Source organism: Staurois parvus, unplaced genomic scaffold (assembly GCF_062004578.1).
Source record: "Staurois parvus isolate SC_StPar_1 unplaced genomic scaffold, SC_StPar_1.0 ptg000066l, whole genome shotgun sequence".
NCBI classification, from domain to species: Eukaryota; Metazoa; Chordata; class Amphibia; order Anura; family Ranidae; genus Staurois; species Staurois parvus.
Genome location: NW_028317862.1, coordinates 9,595,694 through 9,621,467, shown reverse-complemented (window position 1 = coordinate 9,621,467; position 25,774 = coordinate 9,595,694). Strand labels below are relative to the sequence as shown.

General features: G+C 41.1%; 1 protein-coding gene across 1 annotated transcript in view; it reads left to right on the top strand.

The window, feature by feature from the left end:
• HFM1 (helicase for meiosis 1) overlaps positions 1-25,774 on the top strand; it is a 271,262-nt gene that overhangs the window by 93,635 nt on the left and 151,853 nt on the right. Inside the window, exons 10-16 of the mRNA XM_089668958.1 lie at positions 7,784-7,861; positions 8,479-8,640; positions 13,307-13,507; positions 13,591-13,679; positions 21,488-21,531; positions 21,963-22,064; positions 22,766-22,911. Of these exons, the coding sequence (XP_089525084.1) occupies positions 7,784-7,861; positions 8,479-8,640; positions 13,307-13,507; positions 13,591-13,679; positions 21,488-21,531; positions 21,963-22,064; positions 22,766-22,911 (822 nt within the window). The remainder of the gene's footprint in view (positions 1-7,783; positions 7,862-8,478; positions 8,641-13,306; positions 13,508-13,590; positions 13,680-21,487; positions 21,532-21,962; positions 22,065-22,765; positions 22,912-25,774) is intronic.

Here is a 25,774-nt window from a genome sequence, read left to right as displayed (position 1 = left end):
CTTTACCTCATGCAGCATTCTACGCTGTGCTCTTGCAGTCATTTTTACAGGACGACCACGCCTAGGGAGAGTAGCAACAGTGCTAAACTTTCTCCATTTGTAGACAGTCTGTCTTACCATGGACACATGAACATCAAAGCTTTTGGAGATACTTTTGTAACCCTTTCCAGCTTCATGCAAGTCAACAATTCTTGATCGTAGGTCTTTTGAGAGCTCTTTTCTGCGAGGCATGGTTCACATCAGACAGTGCTTCTTGAAACCAGTAAACCCAAAACAGGTGTGTGTTTTTTAAGGGCAGGATAGCTGTCAGCAACACATCGAATATCATCACACTGATTGGAGTCAAAGTTGGCTCACTCCTGGTTCCAATTAGCTCTGGGAGAAGTCATTAAGCTAGGGCCTCACATACTTTTTCCTCCCTGCACTGTGATTGTTTACATGTTATGTGCAATTAAACCATGGCAACATCTAATGTTTGTGTAGTATTATGTTCAGCAGACTGTGCTCTTCTATTGTTGTGACTTAGATGACGTTCAGAGCACATTTTATGCCAAATTCATGCAAAACTCCACGTAATCCCAAGGGGTTTACATACTTTTTCTTGCAACTGTGTATATATATATATATATATATATATAAAATTATTTTTTTTAAATCCTGTATTTTCCGGTATATAAGGCGACTGGGTGTATAAAACGACCCCCTAATTTTCCAGTTAAAACATAGGTTTTGGGCTATACTCGCCATATAAGACTACCCCCCTTCCGAGGCAACACCATTTAAAAACATCAGATTTTTCAATTGAAAAAAGTATTGACTTACCAGTACTTAAAATCCTTCAAAATACTCATGTTCATCCTCTGACATCATAAGTTCATGAATGACATCTTGTGATACATTTGTAAGACAGTCATCATATGGATCAAATTCCAAATCAGATGGTTACTACTGGATGTGCAGTAATACGGTAGCTTCGGCTACATACAGTATACAGTATATACAGTATACAGCCCGCTGGATGTGCAGTAATGTACATACAGTATACCGCGCTGAGCCAAGCTGGTTCAAAACAAATGTCCTTATGACAGATTAATCTGTCAGCCCGCTGGATGTGTGGTATATACAGTATACTGAGTATATTCCACTGTGGTAAATACAGTATACTGAGCCAAGCGGTTTCAAAACGTACCGGTATGTCCCTACGGTAATCAGACCGCTGGATGTGTGTATGTACAGTAGCTGAGGCTACATACAGTATACGCTGGGCCAATCACGGCGAGCGATGTATTCTACTAATGAATACGAAGCCTGCTCGGATTGGCTGAGGTTGTGACATCATCAGCCCACCTCTCTGACTCAGCCAATCCGAACAGGCTTTGTATTCATTAGTAGAACACATCACTCACCGTGTTTGGCCCAGCGTATACTGTATGTAGCCGCAGCTACCGTACATACACTCATCCAGCAGGCTGATTACAGTAGGGACGTGCCGTTACGTTTTGAAACAGCTTGGCTCAGCGCAGTATACTGTATATACCGCACATCCAGCGGGTTGACAGATTAATCTGTCATAGGGACATTTGTTTTGAGCCAGCTTGGCTCAGCACAGTATACTGTATGTACAGTACTACCACACATCCAGCCAGCTTGACCCAAACAAACTCAAGGTTCACATTTTATACCCCGCGTATAAGACGACCCCCAATTTTTGGGGTATATTTTTATGTATAAAAAGTAGTCTAATACGCCAGAAAATACTCTATATTGAATATGGCCAAAATTGTGGTATTTCAAATTTATTTCAGTATATTTGGGAAGACTATTTTTAATAGATATAAAATATATTTCAGATATATTTGTCTTCCATGTGGTCATTATTTTAGTTTTATGTTTACTCCCCCACCCCCTAAAATATTTCAGTTTGTTTTTCAATTGAGTTGTACAGTTTATAGGTCACATTAAAGGTGGAAAAAGTTCTGAAATTATTTATCTATGTCTCTTTTTTTACATCACAGAAACCTGACTTTTTAACAGAGGTGTGTAGACTTTTTATATTCACTATATGTGAAAAACTCCTTTGCCCTTCCTTACAGAGTCAAGTGTCGCTACTTTCTGCAAATATCAATGGCAAAGGGAAAGGCTGAGCTTTTAATGTTTTACTGATAAAGTAATATGCAATATCAGAAACAGTGCTGTTCTTTTACCTAGGTTGCAGGTTTTGGGAAAAGAAAGTGACAGTTTGAAATGGCTAACTGAGCAGATTATGAAGTTGCTATTATGTTAGTACAAAAGAAAGATTTGTTTAAGGCAAATCTAGTGATACTCAAACCTAAGTGTTTTTTTATTCAGTTTTTGGATATTAAACTAATGAAACAGAGCATTTGGCATTACCCAGCTTGGGTTCTTATTTATAAAACATGAGCTCTACTCCTGTAGGAGATGCTGGTTATAACTTGTCCTTTGTTCCTTGCCTTGTTCCTCTGCTATCAGCATGAGTCACTTCTCACAAGTTTTCCTGACACCAAGAGAAAAAAGTGACAGGGGAGGGACATCCAGCAGATTGACAGTCTCTGCCCGTGCACTGTGTGAAGGGGTGTGTGTGTGTCTTCAGTCAGCTCTCAGTGCTCTCCTTACTGAGTGTAACCTCAGCTCCCAGCCCCCTGCTTTTCAGAACTGAGTGATCCTGTGTAAATTATGCACTTTGAATGGATGTAGGGTACAGATGGCTATAGATAAACAGGTACAACTTTTGTAGGAGGAGGCTGAAAACAACTTAGTAAAGGGAAGTCTTAATATATTGTCTAACAATATGAATGATAACAAATGAAAGAGCGCTAAAGGAGATTGAGGCTCCCTTTTTTCCAGTTGAGCAGGACTAGGCATCTTATTGGTTTTTGAGAGGGCTGGAGGAGACTAACATAAGGGGAATAATTTGTGGGTAAAGGGGCTAGCTAAATCAAAAAGGCAGTATAGTAAAAGGATTACTGACCTCCTTTATGGTTCATAACAAGGACATTGCAAGTATATATGAAAAAGAGAGCCTTGCTCTTTCTGACAACTTCCAACAACAAACGCTGACCTGAAGCTCCAGGGTAAAATACCAAAAGCAAGGTATTTTATATGAGTTTTCTTTATAAAGGGTGCAGATTGAACTTTTCTTTTGAGTCTAGATAATCTGCCAGGCTTCAGGGGTTAGTTCCTCACCCAGAGCTCTCTCCCACCTGTGCATATAGGATTGATTCCCTAGGGTTTGCTTTTTGGTATGCATTCAATATGTTATAAATGTCCAATATTTAAAAAATGTCCGATAAATGTCGGGTGTAAGAATTAAAGTAACTGTAGAGGCAATTTTTTTTTCTTTTAAAATAACAAACATGTTATACTTACCTTAATAAAAAATGTAAGTGAGCGCTATCCAATCAGCAGCTGAGCACTCAAGGTAACCAACATAAACCTTACAAATAGAATAAGTAAAACAGTGCAGCGCTAAACTTATGATTTAAAATAAAAGATGGTATGAGTGATAAAATGCTATTAAAAGTTCAATAGAAACAACAGTCTGTGTCGGGGCGGACTGACAACTCATGGGGCCCCCGGGCAATAGGGGATCATGGGGCCCCTGTGCCCTTGCCCACACCCACAAAAGCCTATGAAAAAGCCAAGGAAAGGTACCAGGGGCATCTTATGGGGCCCCCTACTGACCCCGGACCCTCGGGCAGTGCCAAGTGCTCGAATGGTCAATCCGCCCCTGGTCTTTGTGACTAAAAAGTGCCAGGTGACTGGTTAAACTCGAGGGTGGTGCTCGGTGAATAATGGCAGAATTACGCACTCACCAGATGCGTAATAATTATATGCATTAAGAATCACATCCAGGGGTTTCCTCATCAGAAATAGGTCTGGTCAAGGTTAAGGTGATCCTCCCTCAGGGTGGTAGTTAGCAAATGCCCGGTATCAAATTAGTTGGATCCAGGTAACCAGAGGTCCCTTTAAGGGATGGGTAGAAGAGGCTTCCTGCTTACAGGATAACTTCCTTCTCTGCGTAAGGCAACTGAATCACAAAAATGGGCTCTGCACATAAATACTCTTTCAGCACAGTATTGCTTGGTTGCTCCCCAGTCTGTCCTGCACAAAAATCTGGTTCCAGTGGTGCCTCCATCTCCATTTAATCTCAGTATAATTACAGCTGTTCTGTGAAGCCCTCAGAAGTTTGTTAAAGAACATTAGTGAACAAACAGCTTCAAGAAGGCCAAGGAACACACCAGATAGGTCAGGGATAAAGTTGTGGTGGAGAAGTTTAAAGCAGGGTTAGGTTAGAAAAAAGAATCCCAAGCGTTGAACATCTCACGGAGCACTGTTCAATCCATCATCCAAAAATGGAAAGAGTATAGCACAACTGCAAACCTACCAAGACCTGGCCATCCACCTAAACTGACGGGCCGGGCAAGGAGAGCATTAATCAGAGAAGCAGCCAAGAAGCCCATGGTAATTCTGGAGGGGCTTCAGAGATCCACAGCTCAGGTGTGAGTATCTGTCCACAGGACAACTATCAGTCATGTACTCCACAAATCTTGTCGTTATGAAAGAGGGGCAAGAAGAAAGCCACTGCTGAAAGAAAGCCATAAGAAGTCCCGTTTGCAGTTTGTGAGATGCCATATGAGGGACACTGCAAACATATTGAAGAAGGCGCTCTGGTCAGATGAGACCAAAATTGAACATTTTGGCCTAAATGCAAAATGCTATGTGTGGCAGAAAACTAACACCTCACTTCACCCTGAACACACCATCCCCACCATGAAACATGGTGGTAGCAGGAATGGTTTAGATCAAAGCATATATTCATGTGTTAGAATGGCCCAGTCAAAGTCCAGACCTAAATCCAATTGATAATCTGTTGTAAGACTTGAAATTGCTGTTCAGACGCTCTCCATCCAATCTGACAGAGCTTGAGCTATTTTGCTAAGAATGGGCAAAAATTTCACTCTCTAGATGTTGAAAGCTGGTAGAGACATCCCCAAAAAGACTTGCAGCTTTAATTGCAGCGAAAGGTGGTTCTTCGTAGGGGGGCTGAATACAAATGCATGCCACACTTTTCAGATATTTATTTGTAAAAAATGTTGAAAACCATTTATCATTTTCCTTCCACTGAACAATTATGAGCCACTTTGTATTGGTCTATCACATAAAATCCCAATAAAATACATTTACATTTTTGGTTGTAACATGACAAAATGTGGAAAATTTCAAGGGGTATGAATACTTTTTCAAGGCACTGTGAACTGCAGATCTTGAAGCAAGAAGAGAGCCTTCTTAGTTTGCCTATCCTATTGGGTTCCTAGGCAACTCATGTTCCTTTTGTTTGATAGCTCAGGTTCTTCCCTATAGCACCATTTTAAACCCTACTATAGGGCATCTTGGCCAGTTGCCCTTCCTCACTTATCTGGGTTCCAGTACCCCAATGAGAATAGCCCAAGTCACTAAAAGTTTGCTTTTCCATTTTGGTTAAGAACCAGTTTTGGTAATCACAATTCCTTCTGTACTCCCACTCACATTTTCAAAGGAGTCTGTTATCATAAAGGAAAATTGTACCCCTTGTGGTACTTTTTCTCATCAGGGACCTTTCCACCTACAAGATCAACAACAATATTCCCTTTTAGAAAGGGAATATCAGTTCCTGATATTCTCTTTCTAAAAGTGGTTTTATTTTCTTTAGACACCACTGTTTCTGTGTCCTGTTGGAGAGATTTCCCTTCACTTTTCAAGGAGAAGCAACAGGAAATTAAAAGAAATCTGACCACATATTAGACAGCTGTCACTGGAACATTTGTCTTCACTGGATGATTTATAGTCACCACCTGCGTCTGCACAGAAGGGACACAGCAGTATAAATATGAGAGAGGGTGTACCCTTTCACACCCTATATACTACTAACAAAAGTATTTCTTTTATATTCTTTTATATTCTTTAAAGAGGAGCTACTACAGTCATTATCACAAATAATGTAGCTGGTAACGTTTAAATAAAAGACACTCACCGACTCAGGAGTCCAGCACTGTCTTCACCTGGGCTCGTTCCTTCTCCAGTCTTGGGATCCCAGGTGCCGCCATCTTGGCTGTGGGAGCAGACTGTGACTTCCGGCTTTTTCACAGCCTACTACCATGGTGCATGCATGAGATTGCTCTGCACTGCCAGATAAGTTCTGCAGCCTTCTGGGACATGTGACGTGTCTCAGGAGGTTGCAGGTTGGGTGGTGGATGGGCCAAACGTATGTAAGTCTCACCTAAGCAAGAATTGCATTACTAGGTGCAGGTATCTGTCAGATAAAGGTAACCGCTCCCACAAGACAAAAAACTTGCAAATAGAGTGGTGGTTTTGGGGAGAGACAGATTAGTGTTACTTTTAGTTTTAAGTGAAGGTCTGCTTTAAGAACAGATCAAATGTGGATTACAAGGGTGTCCCTCAACGCTCATCCTGAGGCATCATTTATGCCTATTTAATGTGCACTGTACTAAATTACAGTCATGGCCAAAAATATTGGCACCCCTGCATTTCTGTCAGATAATGTACCACTTCACCCAAAAAATTGTTGCAACTACAAATGTTTAGGCATTCTCATGTTTAATTGAGGGTTAACTGTGCTCATAGTGGCTTGCGCCTACGTCTGGAGTTATGCCTTAATGCTGTTTTTCACATGACTGAAGGCTCCTCCTGCAGGAACCTAGGAAATTAGTGATTGTAGCTCTTAGTGTACCCCCCACTAGGGAGACTAAGCCCCACCCACACATAGGGGTTTATTTACTAAAGCTGGAGAGTCCAAAATCAGACTCCCTTCTGCATAGAAACCAATCAGCTTCTAACCTCAGCTTGTTCAATGAAGCTTTGGCAATGAAACCTGGAAGCTGATTGGTTTCTATGCAGAAGGGAGTCTGATTTTGGACTCTCCAGCTTTAGTAAATAAACCCCATAGTGTCAAACAAGGCATGGTTAGGTCAGCAATGAGGAAACAAACAGCTGCAGGGAGACCACAAGCAATAATGTGACTAGCCCTTTGCTCTCTGCCTGCTTGTTTGTGGACACAGCTTTCAGAGTTAATTTCCTCTTTAACCTCAAGAATATGTTACTTGTTAAAGTTTTTTTCTTCCTATAAAAACAGTCTGACCTAAACGTAGACACTTGCCTCCATGCATCAGGTAAAAGCATTATACTTAGAAGCATAAACTGCACCAAAAACTGAACCATTTCTAAATATCATGCTATTTTTAGTACATGGCACAATTAAGCAGAACTACACTGCATCTGAGCACAACAAACCAAGAAACACTACTGAATTCATTTTTAGTATTCAAAGCAAAGTCACCCATCCATCCATGTCTCCATGCTTTATTTTGCTGAGAAATAATTTTGAAAACAACACCCCCCTCCCCCCACCTCCCCATCTTTTCTGGCTGTGGCTATCTTGAGTAAGGGCAAGATCATTCATGTAGTACTTACTGGAATCCATCTGCCCTTATCTGAGGCATTCATACAGGAGGGTGCATTTAACTGAGAAAACCCATCCTCCTATCTACAGTATTTACTAATGCTAGCAGCCTAAGGTTTAAAAATAATCAATGTTGATTAAGAGAGCGAAGTTCTGCTTTAATGCAAGTTTTTTATAATTAACGATATTGAATGATATTTATGAAATATCTGTTATAGACCAGTAGCTGTCTACTCACTGCTGATTATGCATACTTGACATCTAATGTTTTCTAATTCCAAAATGTGTGCAATTCATTCCACTTAGGAGAAATGGGATGCTATGAGTAGAAAATGGAGAGACAATATGCTGGTTCAGCTAGTTCGACTCTTTCTTATAGATGAGGTAATTTTTCACTGAAAATCTACTGTTGTAAATAAATTTTTCACTGAAAACCTACTGTTGTAAATAAGTCAAGCGGCTGTTATCTTGAGTGTCCATGTAATAGCAGCAGTTCTATGTTTATAAAAACAAATATAGGAAGTGATATAGAGGTATTCAAGAGTACCCCTACCCTATTGCATGATGGTCATGGCCATTGCCCCCCCCCAACACCACCACAATGCCCTCCTCTGCTTTGAACATTTGCCTATGTTTGTCTCCATGCAAAGAAAATATGGAATTGACCAAATATGTAAATCACACCTTGTGAAGTGTGAATGGAGGGTTCGATTGGCTCCACCTGAATAACTGACAAGCTGACCTGATTAGACCCTTCGAGTGAAAGGGGCCTAACAGTAATGGTGTACAGTAGTATATACTTTAACAATTGTCCCACTTTAACCATAGTTCTCACCTAAGGATGAGTATGAATTAGGGCAAGATATATATATATATATATATACCTCCATACTGTAAATACACACACACAAGTATGACAAAAGTGAATTGTGAGGCATTCCTAGGGTTGCAAGGATCCCTTGTTGAGAGCCTGTACTACAAGTATCCAATTGTCTTTTTAGGTGCACACAGTGAAGGACGAAAGCCGCGGGGCAACACTTGAAGTTGTGGTTAGCAGGATGAAAACAATTCAGGTTTTACTGGCACATACAACCAACAGTGTAGATGTACAGCTTCCTATGAGATTTGTGGCAGTTTCAGCAACAATTCCCAATGCTGATGATGTACGTCTCTTTTAATTGTACATTATTGCTATGCCTAGTGGTAGAATAAAAATTAATATCCCACTTAATTAAAGCGGTATTAAAAACTATTTAAAATCTTTTTCAACCATTCCTGCAGGTATATGCCACAGGTTCTGATTGCTTTCATCTTCACTTGGTCTTCCTTCTGTGACCCATCTCTTTGGCTACTTGAATGGCTATACACGCATGGCTCAGATTACATTATTGCTGAGAGACAAGGACAGGCATTTATGACAGAAGAGACTACTAGGGTCCCTTCTGTTATTAAAAAAAAAAAAAAAAAAAAAAAAAAGCCTGGCAGTTTTTAAAAAAATTAGTTCAGTACATCTATAAGTTTTGAAAAATCGTATTTCAGTGCAGTGGTCGTGGCCAGTCATTCGATGTGTATTCAGTGTTTTCCATAGTTAAAGATGATTGACATGACTATAGCAGAGAGCTTTAGTGATCCAGTAGTTCTTACTATTTGAAGCCTAAGCTAAATATTTGGTTTTGGAGGTTTGCTTATTTTCTTGTTTGGAATTCAAGTGAAGAATTGTGATGTCAAGTCGTGGTTTATGGTATGATCAAGCTGTAGGGAAACAGGAGAACAATACAACACTTTGATTGTGAACTGAATAGTGAATGGCCAGCCTAAGTGGATGGGGCAATCCTCCCAGCTGTGCCAGCAGATAGACTCCCCACTGTCATAATACACAGACCAATGCCTCAGTCAGATTTATTGTTTTTTTATGCAACAGGATGGGTGAACAGAAGTCAGTCGGTAGACTGACTTCTGTTCAACTGCATTGGCCACATATGGATCACAATTTGGTTGGTCGCTGTTAAACTGGCAGAATTTCAAGCCATTAATGACTAATGATGGGCTTGATGTTCGAGTTGAACATCGGCCATTCGTGTGTTCAGCAAACACAAGAATGGTAAGGGCGTTCAGCAGGCTGTTTGCCCGCTGTGCCCCACAATGCACTGCGTTCTCACAGTGCATTGTGATTGGCCAAAGCAATGCACCTGACCATAGGTCAGGTGCAATGCTTTGGCCAATCACAGCACAATTGGGAGGAGATGTCACCGTTGGCTCCCCCCAATTGTTTACATCTGACAGGCCAATGTCAGATTGCAACGAGTGCTCAACAACATTTTTAATGACATTTTTATAACAAAAAAAAAACAACACAGCATAGGGTTCCCCCCCCCCCCAATCCTTATCAGATCCTTTAGGTCTGGTAGCAAGGTAAGGAGGCACACCACAGTAATATATTTTTTTTTCTTTCAAGTACGTGGGATTCCCCATAACAGCCATACCAGGCCCATTAGGAAGTTCTGTCCTGTTGCAGCAGGTTCTATGCATCATACAGATGTATAACTTTGCAGGTAGTGTAAGCGGACCCCCCTAAGCATGATATTTAAAGGAATTTTTTTTTTTATTTTTTTTTTTTACTTTAAGCAATAAAAAATGACTGCCCCTTTAAAAACATTATTTTTTTAAAAACACATTTTCACTGATTCATGTCCCTCAGGGCAGTACCAGAGTCCCCATTCCCCTTTTATGGCCAATAACTTGCATATAAGCCTTCAAAATGAGCACTTTTGAATTTTCAGGTTCAAGTCCCATAGAGTTGCATTGTGTTCGAAGTTTGCAGTCGAACATTCATTATGTGTGAATGTTCGACTGCGAACCAAACAAGGGGGTGTTTGGCCCATTACTATTTATGACCAGCTTAGGAACCCAGTTTACCCTTTAGCTGGATGAGCCCTACCAATGCAAACAAGGGATACCATCTGCTAGCCATTTGAATGAAAATGGCTAAATCTCCAACCAACAGTCTTTTTTTACTGACAGACTTAATTCTGTATAGCGCCACTAAAGGGTTAAAAATCTATTGAGCTAGCTCTTAAGATACCTTCAGACTTTGCTTATAAGGCTGCTGGATTGTACATGACCCATCGATCAATTAGAGTAGAACTACAGGCAAATCTTTTTTGTTTTTCATTTTGGATAGAGTAAGGGTAGGGTATATCCGATGTCAGTTTATTTTTTTCCATATGTGTTCCATTGGGGAGATTTATCTTCCCTTCCTGCCCCATATCCATAAGAGGAAATGAGAAAATAACTGTTAATTTAGGGAATTTCTTGGAGACCCCCAGGTCACCATAACTAGTGTCCCCATTGGAAAATTGCCCCTCTATTGTTTATTGAGGACAACCCAAAATTTGAGGTTTCTTTTACTTTCACTGTTGATGTTAATGGTAAACAGGGCAAATAGAGGTAGTGGATCTCCCTAATAGGGACGCAAACCGTATTAGAAATTGAATAGATTGCCTTTAGTTATGCAGTACTTTAAATATCCAGATGTACTGCTTAACCGCTTGCCGCCCTGCCACTGTATATATACGTGTGCAGGGCGGCAGTGGAGCGCAAAACCACGTTTTAAAACGGGTTCTGCGCTCCCGACACTTTCGCGGGTAGGGGGGGGCGCGCGTGCGCTCCTGCCGACCCGCGGGTGACACCATTCGATCCAGGAGGGATCAATCATTAGATTTCAGCCAGTGATTTCTGGCTGAAATCAGATGATCGGTCCCTGTCCTATCATGTCCTGTGTTGACATTTACACAGGGCAGGATATGATGTCATTCTTCTCTGCCTGGACACATTCCGTTCCAGACAGAGAAGAAGAAACAGTAAAAGTGAGTAAAACAGCACACTGACAGTTAGAACACACTAGAGGACACATTTAACCCCCTGATCGCCCCCCCCTACCCCCCCAGTTAACCCCTTCACTGCCCTGTCACCATTGTCACTGATCAGTGAACCGGTTTTTACTGATCACTGTATCAGTGTCGCTGGCGACTTCCGATAGTGTTAGCGCCCCTCCCAGATAGCGCCAGTTTGCCCGCTAGTGCACCAGAAATCCCATTTAACCCCTTGATCGCCCCCCTCCCCCCCCCAGTTAACCCCTTCACTGCCCTGTCACCAGTGTCATTGATTACAGTGAATAGATTTTTACTGATCACTGTATTAGTGTCACTGGTGACTTCCGATAGTGTTAGCGCCCCTCCCAGATAGCGCCAGTTTGCCCGCTAATGCACGGGATTTTTTTTACCAAAAACAATATTGTTTTTTTAAAACATTTTCGTTGTTTTTTTGTTTATAGCGCAAAAAATAAAAAGCGCACAGGTGATCAAATACCACCAAAAGAAAGCTCTATTTGTGTGAAAAAAGGACGTAAATTTTGTTTGGGTACAGCATTGCATGACCGCGCAATTATCATTTGAATTAGTGCAGCACTGTATAGCAAAAAAAGGCATAAATTACAGTATCTATACCATAGTTTGTAGACGCTATAACTTTCACACAAAGCAATCAATATACACTTATTGGGATTTTTTTTACCAAAAACATGTAGCAGAATACATTTTGGCTTAAATTTATGACTAACTTTGAGTTTACGATATATTTTTTATAGCTGGAAGTAGAAAAATATTGTTTTTTTTTCAAAATTTTCGTGATTTTTTTGTTTATAGCGCAAAAAATAAAAAGCGCACAGGTGATAAAATACCACCAAAAGAAAGCTCTATTTGTGTGAAAAAAAGGACATAAATTTTGTTTGGGTACAGCATTGCATGACCGCGCAATTATTTGAATTAGTGCAGCGCCAAACAGCAAAAAAAGGCCCGGTCATTAAGGGGGGTAAATCCTCAGGAGCTCAAGTGGTTAAAGCAGTATTAGACCCAGAACCAAATATTATTTTTTTGCTGCTTACCAATCATTAGATGTTGTGGCTGCATACATTTTCTTTTCTTTGGCTTTTCCCCTGTTTTCACCTGGTGATCTGACCAGTAGAACACCTCCTGTATCAGTAAGACACCACTCTGGAAGAATGAGCACAGGAGGCACAGCAGACAGCAGCATTGTCAGTTTTGGAGGGAGGGGGGCGGGTAATGTTAAATGTATTAGCATACCCACTAACATACTGAAGCCAAAGGCCAACTCACACTTTATAATCTGTTACTGCAAACAGTTGTTTTCTTTTGGTATAAAGGTTTTACATGAATACATAAAAGCTGATTCATCTAATCACCCCTGCCCATGTTAAGTGGTTTGTCTCATCCACGTAAACTGATACAGTCTGCTGGAGAGTTTGTACTGTGAAAAAGAACAGACTTGCTGGCTGGATCACCAGATGAAAATAGAAGAAAGAACTCCTAAAAAAGGAAACTAATACAGCCATCACATCTAAGGATTCATAAGCTGCAATAAATGTTTTCTTTTGTGTTTAATTCTGCTTTAAGGTGAATATGCATGCTTGTTCCTAGGGACAAGGAAGGGAGAGGAATCTTTTGGCACCTCTGTCACCAATTTGTCTTGGGTGATAACAGTAGCAATCAAATAGGAGATATCCATCCTGGCCCATCCATGTTCTGCTTGAAAAGGTTCCTGCAAGTGTGACAGTAACAATGTTTAGTAAGCAACATTATTGTGCTTAGTCTGTTGGGTGTTCTTTGTAATGGTTGCTTTGGTTAGTCCATATTTTTACTGCCCTTTATCAAAGAAGGAAAGTAATGAGGTTGGTTTATTATATCTCACAATTGTTACACTGAAACCGAAAGATATTTCTTCTGAAGGCAGAAAAAAAGTGTTTTTCTTTAGATTGCAGAGTGGCTATCAGATGGACAATGCCAAGCCATTTGTATGAAAATGGATGAATCTCTCCGACCAGTGAAACTACGCAAAGTAGTATTAGGATATCCTAGTGGCTCTAATCAAACAGAATATAAATTTGATCTAACCCTTAACTATAAGGTAGCAAGTGTTATACAGACCTATTCTGACCAAAAGCCAACGCTTGTGGTAAGTATTTTTTTGTTTCAATCTTCCTATCCATTTTCTTGTTTCATATAAGAATTATGCTCATTCTGAAATAAAATTCTTAGTTTTGTGCCACTAGGAAAGGAGTACAACATGCTGCTTCTATCCTCGCAAAGGATGCAAAATTTATTATGAGCATTGAACATAAGCAAAGGTTTGTTTTTTATAATAAACTTAATGACACAGAGGTATTTTTTTTTACAATTTAATAGATTTTTTTTTTCACCTACAATTTGTAAGTGAAAAGGTTTTTAATACAGGAAAATAGGATGTCAATATGGTTATTACATTAAAATGAACTATGCAATAGATTAGTTAATATGGATATTACATTGACACAAACTATGCAGTGGATTAGTTGAGGTGAATATGCCATGCCAACCTATTCACAATCAAAACTGTTTCCCCATTATGGGACTTAAAACAAGTTGTCATTTTGGAGTAGTATGGTTTTGCACCAAGTAATTTTTTTGCATAGTAGTCTTTTATATTATGCATTTTTTGGGAGGTGGATGAGACACATGGCTATTGTTAGCAGACTTGAATACATACATTTTTTATTATAAAGGCCTTTTTGTAAAAAAGATGTAAACATTAGAAAAAAAAACATTTGCAATAATTTTTCTTAACATGACTGTTGGGTGATTTACAAAACCCCAAATATTCACTGAAAACGTGTGACAATAAAGTTTTCGCAAAATATTGGAGAATGGTAAAGCTCAAAGCCACAGTGTACATTTGGCAAGTCACACAGTTTAGAAGAATTTGCTTGTATAAATTTTAAGGATGACTATAGTATATTATTAAAGTAGTTATATGGTCACAGAATGCACTTTCATTTTATGACATTAGCATTATAATAGCATTACAAATTATATTTTTATTTGTCAATCCAATATATGTTTATTTTAAGTCTCCTTTCACGTTGTGAGTGCTGCCTATTTGCTGGCCATCTCTTTCCCCAACTTCCTGGATTCTCTGCATAATTTGTAAATTCTCCTCTGCCGTTTACTTTCACTTTCTAAGGACTACATAGCCTGCAAGCACTGACTCCACCTCCTGAAACTCCCCCTCTCAGCACCTATGTAGTTCAGAAGGCAGGCTCTGTGAAATCTGTGACACAGCAGTGATTACCCACAAGGGCATAGTGAATGTGTCATAGAATTCAAGGAAGTATAAGTGTGGGTCCCGTCACAAAGTAAATTTACAAACTTCAAGATTGTTCAGATTATTAGACATAGGCTAGAAACAATTAAAATAAAATGAAAATGAAAATATGATTTAAATTTTGAACTCAAGTACAGTTGTTTTTGACAGCAGAAATTGGTGTGTTGGTGCTGTTTTTGCAGGCTTGCAAACAATGCGGAATGGTGCCAGAGGACAAGGTCCTCCGGCACCCAAGTTGAGGTAAGACCACCATTCCCATCTCCACACAATTGCTAATTACAAACTTTATTCTGCAATTGTCCCTTTTTATAGAGGCACTAGAATCATATTTTTGGTACAAAGCATTTTTCTGTATTTGGGGCTAAAGTGACATTTAGCTGTATATGTGCAGTGGCCAGGCGTGAGAAGTGTAGTCCTGGGAGGGCATACAGGTACGTCCTCCCAGAAGCGTGCTTCGTGCGTCGCCCCCGAAGATGTGCAGAGGAGCAGTCTGTGAACGTATCCACTGAACACAGCAGATCACCAATCAGTGTGCCAGGCTACTGTGCTTCTCCCTGGCACCATGAGATTGCTGTGATCAATCACAGTGATCACATGTCTAGAAGTAAACAATGGCTGTACCATGTGATAGCTGTGGCCAATCACAGTTATCACAATAGTAAACAATGGCAATTTGAATGGATGCCAAGCACATTGTAAATTATTGCTTATACAGTGACTAGTAAAAAGCAAATAGTGGTAAAAAAAAAAATACACACACATCTATAAATATATATATATTATTATACAGTATTTATAAAGCGCCAATGGTTCGCTCAGCGCTGTACATTACAAAGGGGGACAGAACATGTGACAGAACAATAACAATAACAATACAATACAATGCAAAACATGAGGGGATCGAGGGCCCTGCTCTTTCGAGCTTACAATCTAGGAGGGAGGGGATGGTGGCACAGGAGGAGATAGCTGTGGGGGATGTAGTGGTAGGGAGAGTGGAGGAGGTCGGTAAGTTAGCAGGGGGTGGGGTAGGCTTCCCTGAAGAGATGGGTTTTCAGGGTGCGCCTAAAGGAGAGGAGAGTAGGTGATAATCTGATGGGTTGGGGCAGGGAGTTCCAGAGGATGGGTGACACCCTGGAGAAGTCCTGGAGGCGGGCATGGGAGGAGGAGACCAGGGAACTAGAGAGAAGGAGGTCTTGTGAGGAGCGGAGTGTGCGTGCTGGGCGGTACTTGGATATTAGGTCAGTGATGTATTACGGGGCAGTATGGTGGACAGCTTTGTTCGTCAGTGTTAGGATTTTGAATTTGATCCGTTGCGCAATCGGAAGCCAGTGGAGGGATTGGCAGAGGGGGGTGGCAGAAATGGAGCGGTTGGAAAGGTGAATGAGTCTGGCAGCCGTATTCAGGATCGACTGAAGCGGGGATAGCCAGCGGCAAGGCAGGCCAGTGAGGAGGGAGTTGCAGTAGTCGAGTCGTGATATGATGAGGGAGTGGATGAGCTGTTTAGTGGTTTCTGGGGTTAGGAACGTGCGAATTATGGCGATGTTGCGGAGGTGGAGTCTGCACGAGTTTGTTAAAGATTGGACTTGGGGCTGGAAGGATAGGTTGGAGTCCAGAATGACACCAAGTACTCTGGCCTGCGGGGCGGGTTTGATGGTGGCGTTGTTGGATGTGACGGAGAAGTCAATGGGGGGTGGTGTCCGGGCTGGTCTCCTATCTATATATATATATATATATATATATATATATATATATATATATATATATATATATTGTGACAGTGTGGCGATCTGTCACCCAGGATTCTCAACAAGGCAGGTTGAGGGGCTCCAGGGTAAGTGTTTGATACGGAGGAAAGTGGCTTTTCACTTTCCTCCTTTGTTTGTAAGGTCCATTTTGGGATCTGGAGCCTGGAGATTTCAAAGAGATCTGGGAGGGATGAAATCTCCAATCCTGGGACCAGGTTTTGGAAATGGCCAGGATACTGATTGCACAGGTGTGTGTGGGCCTTTTCATAGAGTCAGGACCAGGGTTCAGGGCTCTACCCCGGCAGATAGGAGTCAGGAGGGCTCCACCTGGAAGACAGGAGTCAGGTGGGCTTCACCTAGGAGAGGTGGAAGCCAAAAGCAGCAAGGAGCTGCTAGAGACTAACTGTGTGCTAGTGGCCAGCTGTGTGCAAGAGCCATAATTCTTAAAGAAGTCTGCAGGAGACAGACATCAAGCTGAGTATAAGCCAGGAGGCTGAATCGTTGTTTTGTTTGATGGTGGATACCCCTGCGTGGGAAGCTTTATGTTATGGGACATTTGTTTAAATAAAATTGGGCAAAAAGGCCCTTAAAGAAGTGAGTCGCTGTGTGCTTTAAATGAAAAGCTCTACCACTTTGAAGCAAGTTCCCACAATATATATATATATATATATATTGTCCTGATCACCTCCCAATAGTAGTACAGTGTCACTATGTTAACACTGCTCTGGTAACAGTATGTAAAAAAAAATTCTAGAAAAATTTATTTATTTATTTTTTTTTACATACTGTCACCAGAGTGAATGCAATGTCACTATGGTGACATGGTACTGCTGTGGCGGTGTTTATGTACAATGGCAGGCTGCTCTGATATCACTATATCTCTTTGCCACCAGCCTTGATCTCTAATTACCACCACACCAGTCAGTGTCCCTAATCACCACTGCAGTACTCAGTGTCCTTGATCCCCGTCACACCAGTCATGTTGTCTCTTATCACTGCTACACCAGACCCAGTGTCCCTAATCACCGCCACAACAGTTAGTGTCCCTCCTCGCCGCCTCCATACCGTATTGACCCTGATCACTGCCACACAAGTTTCAGTGTCCCTAATCAATGCCACACCAGTCCCAATGTCAACAGACCAATGTATGCCAGCAACAGTATTCCTTATTACCTCCACACTAGTTACAGTGCCATCACACCAGTGTTGGCCACCAATGGTGTCCCTGATTGTCAATAGTGTCACCAGATCAGTGTAAGTCAGCAAACCGTATTCCTGATCACACCAGTGTAGTGCTGCCTCTGCCCACCGCCTGTACTAACACTGGCTTTTTTATTGATCATGAAAAATATATATAAAGGAATGCGCTAAAATACAATATCACCATAAAATAAAGTGTCCATAATGAATCTGTGAAAGTCCAAACACCATAAATAACTCAAAATTTCCTCTGTGAAACTCATAACACCGAGATTGATCCACCACCAAATAAATTGGATAAACTCACCAGAGCTGATCAGATTATAGACCAGCAGTAGCGTTTTTGCTCTGGGAGCGATGAGTAAATGATATCCACATCGTAGATATATCTTCAGTGATATTCACATATCCAGGCAATTAGAAAAAAATCTTCCACAGTGATGGACAATATCTCAATACAAGGAGCAATACTCTGCAGCCAAAAATCTCAGGATTGTCAGGGCAGGAGCGGTGGAATGGACAGGCAGGCCTAAGGTAGGGTCACGCACCGACTGACAACAGCCACCATCCACAGACCAGAGTCCCTCAGGGCGCGGAGTCTAAGCCCCAGGCTGCCTTTCACCAGGGCCCCTGATGGTGGGGATGGACTTGACGCAGCCTGAGACCAGGTCGTGGCCCCCGAGTAACCACAGCTGCGGTAATGGCTGCTGCCAGTGGCGTATAGCCGATGGGAGCCAGATGGGAAGACGTATAGCGTGGTCGGACAGGCCGGGTCGATAACAGCAGGACAGACAGTACAAGACGGTAGGCAAGAATACTCAGGTTACGAGCCGGGTTCAGCAACGGGAGGTCAGGTAATGGGATAGGGCAGAGAATAGTCTTGTCAAAGCCGAGCCGGTTTCCAGGAGACGAGAGTTGAACAAGAGCTTGCTGCAATCTAAGATACAGGACACGAATGCAAAGAGCAACTGCAGACAGCAGGCTTAAATGTGATCAGCAACACCTTCCTGGAGGAGGAGCCGCAGAGGCCTGAAAGCATAAAGACTCCCACCATGCTTTGCAGAAACCTAAGATGGATGCCAGCACATGGAGAAGCACAAGCTCTGAGGAAAGGTAGGACCTTGACAAGGATGATCAGGGACAAAGGAAAAGAAATGATGGTCCAGCACGTTTAAAAACAGTATAAATTTATTAAAAAATCCAAAACACTCACAATTAAGGTGTCCAGACAGACACCAGCTTAAACAGCAAAGCCACAACACTGAGTAATGGATGATCACCGCCGACAATCACTTTTCACTTTTATGCCAAAATATTCTTTTGGGTTGTGAGTTGCTGCTATAGTGATTCATTTATTGACAGAAGTTAATAGTGTGGTGCTTTTCTAACTCCTATTTAGTACACTTTTTTATTGATCATGTCTCTGCTTGTGGCCAGAACTGACCCATCTGCATGTTCTGCTGACCATGCTCCTGTGAAACACCAGTCCTAGCCATCCTTTGCAGACAAAGCTGTGTGAAAAATAATTTGATAAAATGACAACTTTGTGAAAAAAAATGTATTTAATTTCTTCATGTTCCAAAACATTGTGACAAAAAAAGTACAACTGCTATTGTCCTGGCATTTTAGGCAGTTAGTCCATCAGGACTGATCGATCTTCAAATATATATATATATATATATATATATATATACACACATTATATTGCCAAACGTATTGGGACAACCCTCCAAATCATTGGATTCAGGTGTTCCAGTCACCCCCATGGCCACAGGAGGCATGCAGACTGCTTCTACAAACATTTGTGAGAGAATGGGTCTCTCTCAGAAGCTCTGTGAATTCAAGTGTGGTATCGTGATAGTTTGCCACCTGTGCAATTAGTCCATCTGTGAAATTTCCTTGCTACTAAATATTTCACAGTCAACTGTTAGTGGTATTATAACAAAGTGGAAGCAACTGGGAACAGCAACTCAGCCAGGATGTGGTAGGCCATGTAAAATGACTGAGCGGGGTCAGCGCATGCTGAAGCACACAGTGCGCCGAAGTTACCAACTGTCTGCAGAGTCAATAGCTAAAGACCTCCAAACTTTATGTGGCCTTCAGATTAGCACAACAGTAGTGCGTAGAGAGCTTCATGGAATGGGTTTCCATGGTTGAGCAGCTGCATCCAAGCCTTACATCACCAAGTGCAAGTGTCGGAAGCAGTGCTGTAAAGCACGCCACCACTGAACTCTAGAGCAGTGAAGACGTGTTCTTTGAGTGACGAATCATGCTTCTCTGACTGGCAATCTGATGGACGTGTCTGGGTTTGGCGGTTGCCAGGAGAACGATACTTGCCTTACTGCGTTGTGCCAAGTGTAAAGTTTGGTGGAGGGGGGATTAGGGTGTGGGGTTGTTTATCAGGGGTTGGGCTTGGCCCCTTCGTTCCAGTGAAGGAACCTCTTAAGGGATCAGCATACTAAGACATTTTGGACAATGTTGTGCTCCCAACTTTGTGGGAACAGTTTGGGGATGGCCCCTTCCTGTTCCAACATGACTGCACACTAGTGCACAAATCAAAGTCCTCAAAGACATGGATGAGCGAGTTTGGAGTGGAGGAACTTGACTGACCTGCACAGAGGCCTGATCTCAACCCAAAAGAACACCTTTGGGATGAATTAGAGTGGAGACTGCAAGCCAGGCCTTCTCGTCTAACATCAGTGCCTGCCTTCACAAATGTGCTTCTGGAAGAATGGTCGAACATTCCCATAGACAGACACACTCCTAAACCTTGTGGACAGCCTTCCCAGAAGAGTTGAAGCTGTTATAGATACAAAGGGTGGGCCAACTCAATATTGAACCCTACAGACTATGACTGGAATGCCATTAAAGTTCATGTGCGTGTAAAGAAAGGCGTCCAAATACTTTTGGCAAAATGGGCAGGAAGGGGGTGAAAGTGACCGGTCTTGAGGTGGTTAAAAAAACCCTTTTTTTCTCATGTAACAGTAATTTATTAAATTAAATATACTGATAGCTCAATTTTTCAGATTACACAAGAAGAACAGAATATGGTTCTCCATGTGTAATAATCAGAACTCTTGTGAGAACCAGACACAGTGCTCTGTTTACCAGGAGCACACATAACTCTTGATAGAGAGCAGACAATTGTCACACTGAGAGTGAAGCAAAGTGGTGCAGGTTACACAGGGAAAGCGATGCTCTCCCTGTATAATCTGCTGGACTAGGCTATCAGTTTGACAGCTCAGTCCTGTACAATGCAGGTGTTGTCCAGGCAATGCAGGGGCAAGAGATGCTTCCACCCCAGCTGCACCCCCTGCAGCACAGAATCCAATGCAGGTACCTCTTCTGCCTCTGCCTTGGCCCAGCCCTGATGTTGAATGATTTTTGGCACACTTACCTCAACATTAAACACTATTGCCATAAGCAAAGAAGTACTTCAGAGTCCAGTGTGTTCTTTTGGAGCAGGGTGCATTTATGATTTACTTATTACATTTATATACTTTTTATTTTGGGGGTTTGTGGGGGGGGGGGGGGGGTTAGAAAGCTGGAGAAAAACTGTAGTTGGATTTGCATTTGTGTGGTTATGTTGCACATTCTGCAAATCATTCTCCACTGTTGCTGCCACAATAATTGTAGCCTAAACACTACTTTCTGGTGACATGGTTTTGTTATGAGGCTTGGAAACTAGAAACCACAATTACATTCATGTTCAAGCATAGTTATTATATATATGAGATATCAGTCCAACTATCCATCGAATAATGACTTCTGCTGTTTTGTAATAAGACATTTTGGCTGCAGTGTAATGGTTGATTATCTTGCTTTGTATTGTTTGTTTTCATTGTATTAGGCTGCAGAGGTCTGCTAATGCTATAAAAGATGGAAAATTGAGAGGCAAGTTTTTCATTACTATGTGTTTTGTTTCAGTCATAATCCTATAAAACCAGCGACCATTGATTCATCAATTGCAGAACTAGAGTATGTCACACAATGCCCTGACTTTCCACTGCAGTCAAAGTTTTTGCCATCTTTTACTATGGCTGGCCATAAACGATTCAAAAAACGAATGCATTTCCCCTTTCACACAAGTAAGGTGGATGGAGGCATCCTCCTCGCTGTGTCATTGTATTCTGACAGCAGGACTCCTCTGCTGCCAGAAAACACTGATCAGTAGCTGCAGCCCACTGATCGAGACACGTTTTCTGACATTTCTATTCAACAAAAGTCAATCCTTAGATTGCTGAACCAGCCAAATTTTGATCCATCTATGGCCAGCTTTAGTAAGCTTAATAATATTTATTGTTCAGTAAATACTTTCTTTACAGATCTTATGCTTTATGGTGTTGGATACCACCATGCTGGAATAGATGTGTCTGACAGGAGAAATATTGAAGCAACTTTTACAGAGGGAGACCTGCCAGTACTTTGTAAGACCCTGTTATTGAATTAGTAGAATAATTTTATCAGTACTAATTCTTATGGAGATTTGACATATCCTCTACCTTTCAATCTTAGAGCTTAACTATATTCAGGCCAGCTACTGTGATATAAATTACAAAGAATGGACTTGGGCATATGCCCTTTCCATGTTGCCTTTTCCATAAATGTAAATGGTCGTTTGTGTTTACGTCTATGCATATAAGAAACATTGATTATGTAATCACTGCCTGTCCTCAAAAAGTAATTCCGGCACCTACTGTGTTTCCATGCTGGCATGGATATTTTTCAACCAGCTAGGGAAACTTTGATAAATAAAAAACACCACTGACCACTGCATAGTTTTTCTATATCCCTTTATGTATGTCAGTACATATCTTTGCTAATGATACTGGAAACAGGAACAGCACACTATCAGGTATTTACTGCAACCCATAAATATGGGATCACTTCCTAGTTGACTATTTACAGCAGGATCAAGTGACTGCCATCTTATATCTAAAGCTGCAATTACCCTTCTCTGTTTTGATGCAAGGTGCAATTTTTTAAAGTCCCGTTTGCTACATCTTTGGTATGGTTTTTAGCAACATGCCAGCTAGCAGTATTGGAGATTTATCTTTGTGTAGCTTTACCAATGTCAAAGTTTTTTTTTTTGTTTTGTTTTTTTTTTTGGTTAATTTGATATTTCTAGTTACCACCAGTACTTTGGCTATGGGTGTTAACCTTCCAGCTCATTTGGTGATCATAAAATCCACAATGCACTATGCATCAGGAGTATTCCAGGAGTACAGTGAGACAGATATTCTGCAAATGATCGGAAGAGCAGGTAGACCTCAGGTACAGTTGTCCTATATTTGTATAGTAATAAGTATGTAAAAGAACACAATAGTTAAATAATTTCACTCGTTTGAACCCAGAGGCGTAACTTGACCCATCAAAGCCCCAGTGCAAGAAGCCATGAAGGGCCCCCATAGCCCAAGCCCGGGGCCCTTCCCACTGATCCCAGGGCCCTTAACAGAGTCCCTCCTTACGTTAGAGTCCTTCCTTATATCAGAGTTCCCAGCATTCCCAGAGCCCCCTTTACATCAGGATTCCCCTTTACAATACATCAGTCTGCAGGGTTTTTCTTTACAGTGTAAGGGGGATAATTTACTAGCAGGTGTAGTAGAGTAATAGAAATCCAACAGACCCAACAGTCATGACATGCATGCTGCTGATTCTGTGTAATTGAATCACTAATTGAAAGGGGCATGTTCAAAATAATAGCAGTGTGGAGTTCTATTAGTGAGGTCATTCATTCTTTGAAAAACAGGTGGCAATTATTGTCCTTATTTAAGGAAGGAAGGCAGCAAATGTTGTATATGCTGGTTACAGTGCATTTCTCTCTGAAATTCTGAGGAAAATGGGTCGTTCCAGACATTGTTCAGAAGACCAGCGTACCTTGATTAAAAAGTTGATTGGAGAGGGGAAAACATATAAAGAAGTACAGAAAATGATAGGCCGCTCAGCTAAAATGATCGCAAATGCTTTAAAATGGCAACCAAAACCTGAAAGACGTGGAAGAAAGTGAAAAACTACCATTCGAATGGATAGAAGAATAGCCAAAATGGCAAGGACTCAGCCAACAATCAGCTCCAGGAAGATCAAAGAAGGTCTAAAGTTACCTGTGAGTACTGTTACAATTAGAAGACACCTATGTGAAGCCAAGCTATCTGCAAGAAGCCCCCGCAAAGTCCCACTGTTGAAAAAAAAGACGTGCTGAAGAGGTTACAATTTGCCAAAGAGCACATTGACTGGCCTAAAGAGAAATGGCGCAATATTCTGTGGACTGATGAAAGTAAGATTGTTCTTTTTGGGTCTAGTGGCCGGAGACATTTTGTCAGACGACCCCCAAACACTGAATTCAAGCCACAGTACACTGTGAAGACAGTGAAGCATGGTTGCGCAAGCATCATGATATGGGGATGTTTCTCTTACTACGGTGTTGGGCCTATTTATCGCATACCAGAGATCATTGATCAGTTTGAATACATCAGAATACTTGAAGAGGTCATGCTGCTTTATGCTGAAGAGGAAATGCCCTTGAAATGGGTGTTCCAAAAAGACAACGACCCCAAACACACCAAGAAACGTGCAACATCTTGGTTCCAGACCAACAAGATTGACGTTATGGAGTGGCCAGCCCAATCCCTGGATCTTAATCCAATAGAAAACTTGTGGGGTGACATCAAAAATGCAGTTTCTGAGGCAAAACCAAGAAATAGAGAAGAACTGTGGAATGTTCACAGGTGCCAGAAGTTGGTTGACTTCATGCAACACAGATGTACAGCAGTTCTCAGAAACAGTGGTTATACAACTAAATATTAAGTGATTCAAAGAAAAGCAAAATCTTCAAACATTTTTCTGTTTATATAGTGAGTGTTTGAGTTTGTAAAGAAGAATACAAACACTGCTATTTTTTTGAACAGTCTAATATTCACGTTTCTTCAATTTTTTTAGAGGAACAACACAAATTTGATATATTTTTCTTCATGTTTTGATTTGGAATAGAATGTGTAGTGTTCCCAATGCATTTGTGTGTATGGAAATAAAAGATATTAGAAGGATTTTAAGCTTTGTTCACTTTTTTCAACACACTGCTATTATTTTGAACACAACTGTGTGTGTGTGTGTGTGTGTGTGTGTGTGTGTGTGTGTGTGTATATGTATATATGTGTGTGCATGTATATGTACATATGTGTGTGCGTGTGTATATATATATATATATATATATATATATGTATGTGTGTGTGTGTGTGTGTGTATGTATATATATATATATATATATATATATATATATGATTTTGCGCACCTGTGCCGCCCTGTAGCTGTATTTTTGATATAGGACAGCGCGGAAGCGATTAAAGGAGCTGCAGGAGTATCTGGAAAATACTGGCTGTGTGGTACATGTGACAACAATCTCCTGTATTCTTCATATGTCTGGGCTATGGAGTAGAGTGGCAAGACGGAAGCCTTTTCTTACGAAGAAAAACATTCAAGCCGGCTAAATTTTGCAAAAACACATCTGAAGTCTCCCAAAAGCATGTGAGAAAATGTGTTATGGTCTAATAAAACCAAGGTTGAACTTTTTAGTCATAATTCCAAAAGATATGTTTGGCACAAAAACAACACTGCCAATCACCAAAAGAACACCATACCCACAGTGATGCATGGTGATGGCAGCATCATGCTTTGGGGCTGTTTTTCTTCAGCTGGAACTGGGGCATTAGTCAAGGTAGAGGGAATTATGAACAGTTACAAATACCAGTCAATATTAGCACAAAACCTTCAGGCTTCTGCTAGAAAGCTGAACATGAAGAGGAACTTCATCTTTCAGCATGACAATGACCCATAGCATACATCCAAATCAACAAAGGAATGGCTTCACCAGAAGAAAATCTGTTGGGTGATCTGAAGAGAGTTGTGCACAGGAGATGCTCTCGCAATCTGACAAATTTGGAGTGTTTTTGCAAGGAAAAGTATTGCAAATTTAAGATGTCCCATGCTGTAGACTCATACCCAAAAAGACTGAGTGCTATAAGAAAATCAAAAGGTGCTTCAACAAAGTATTAGTGTAAGGGTGTGCACACTTATGCAACCATATTCTTTTAGTATTTTAAAAGTTCTGAAATGATTCATCTTTGTCTCATTTTTTTTCATC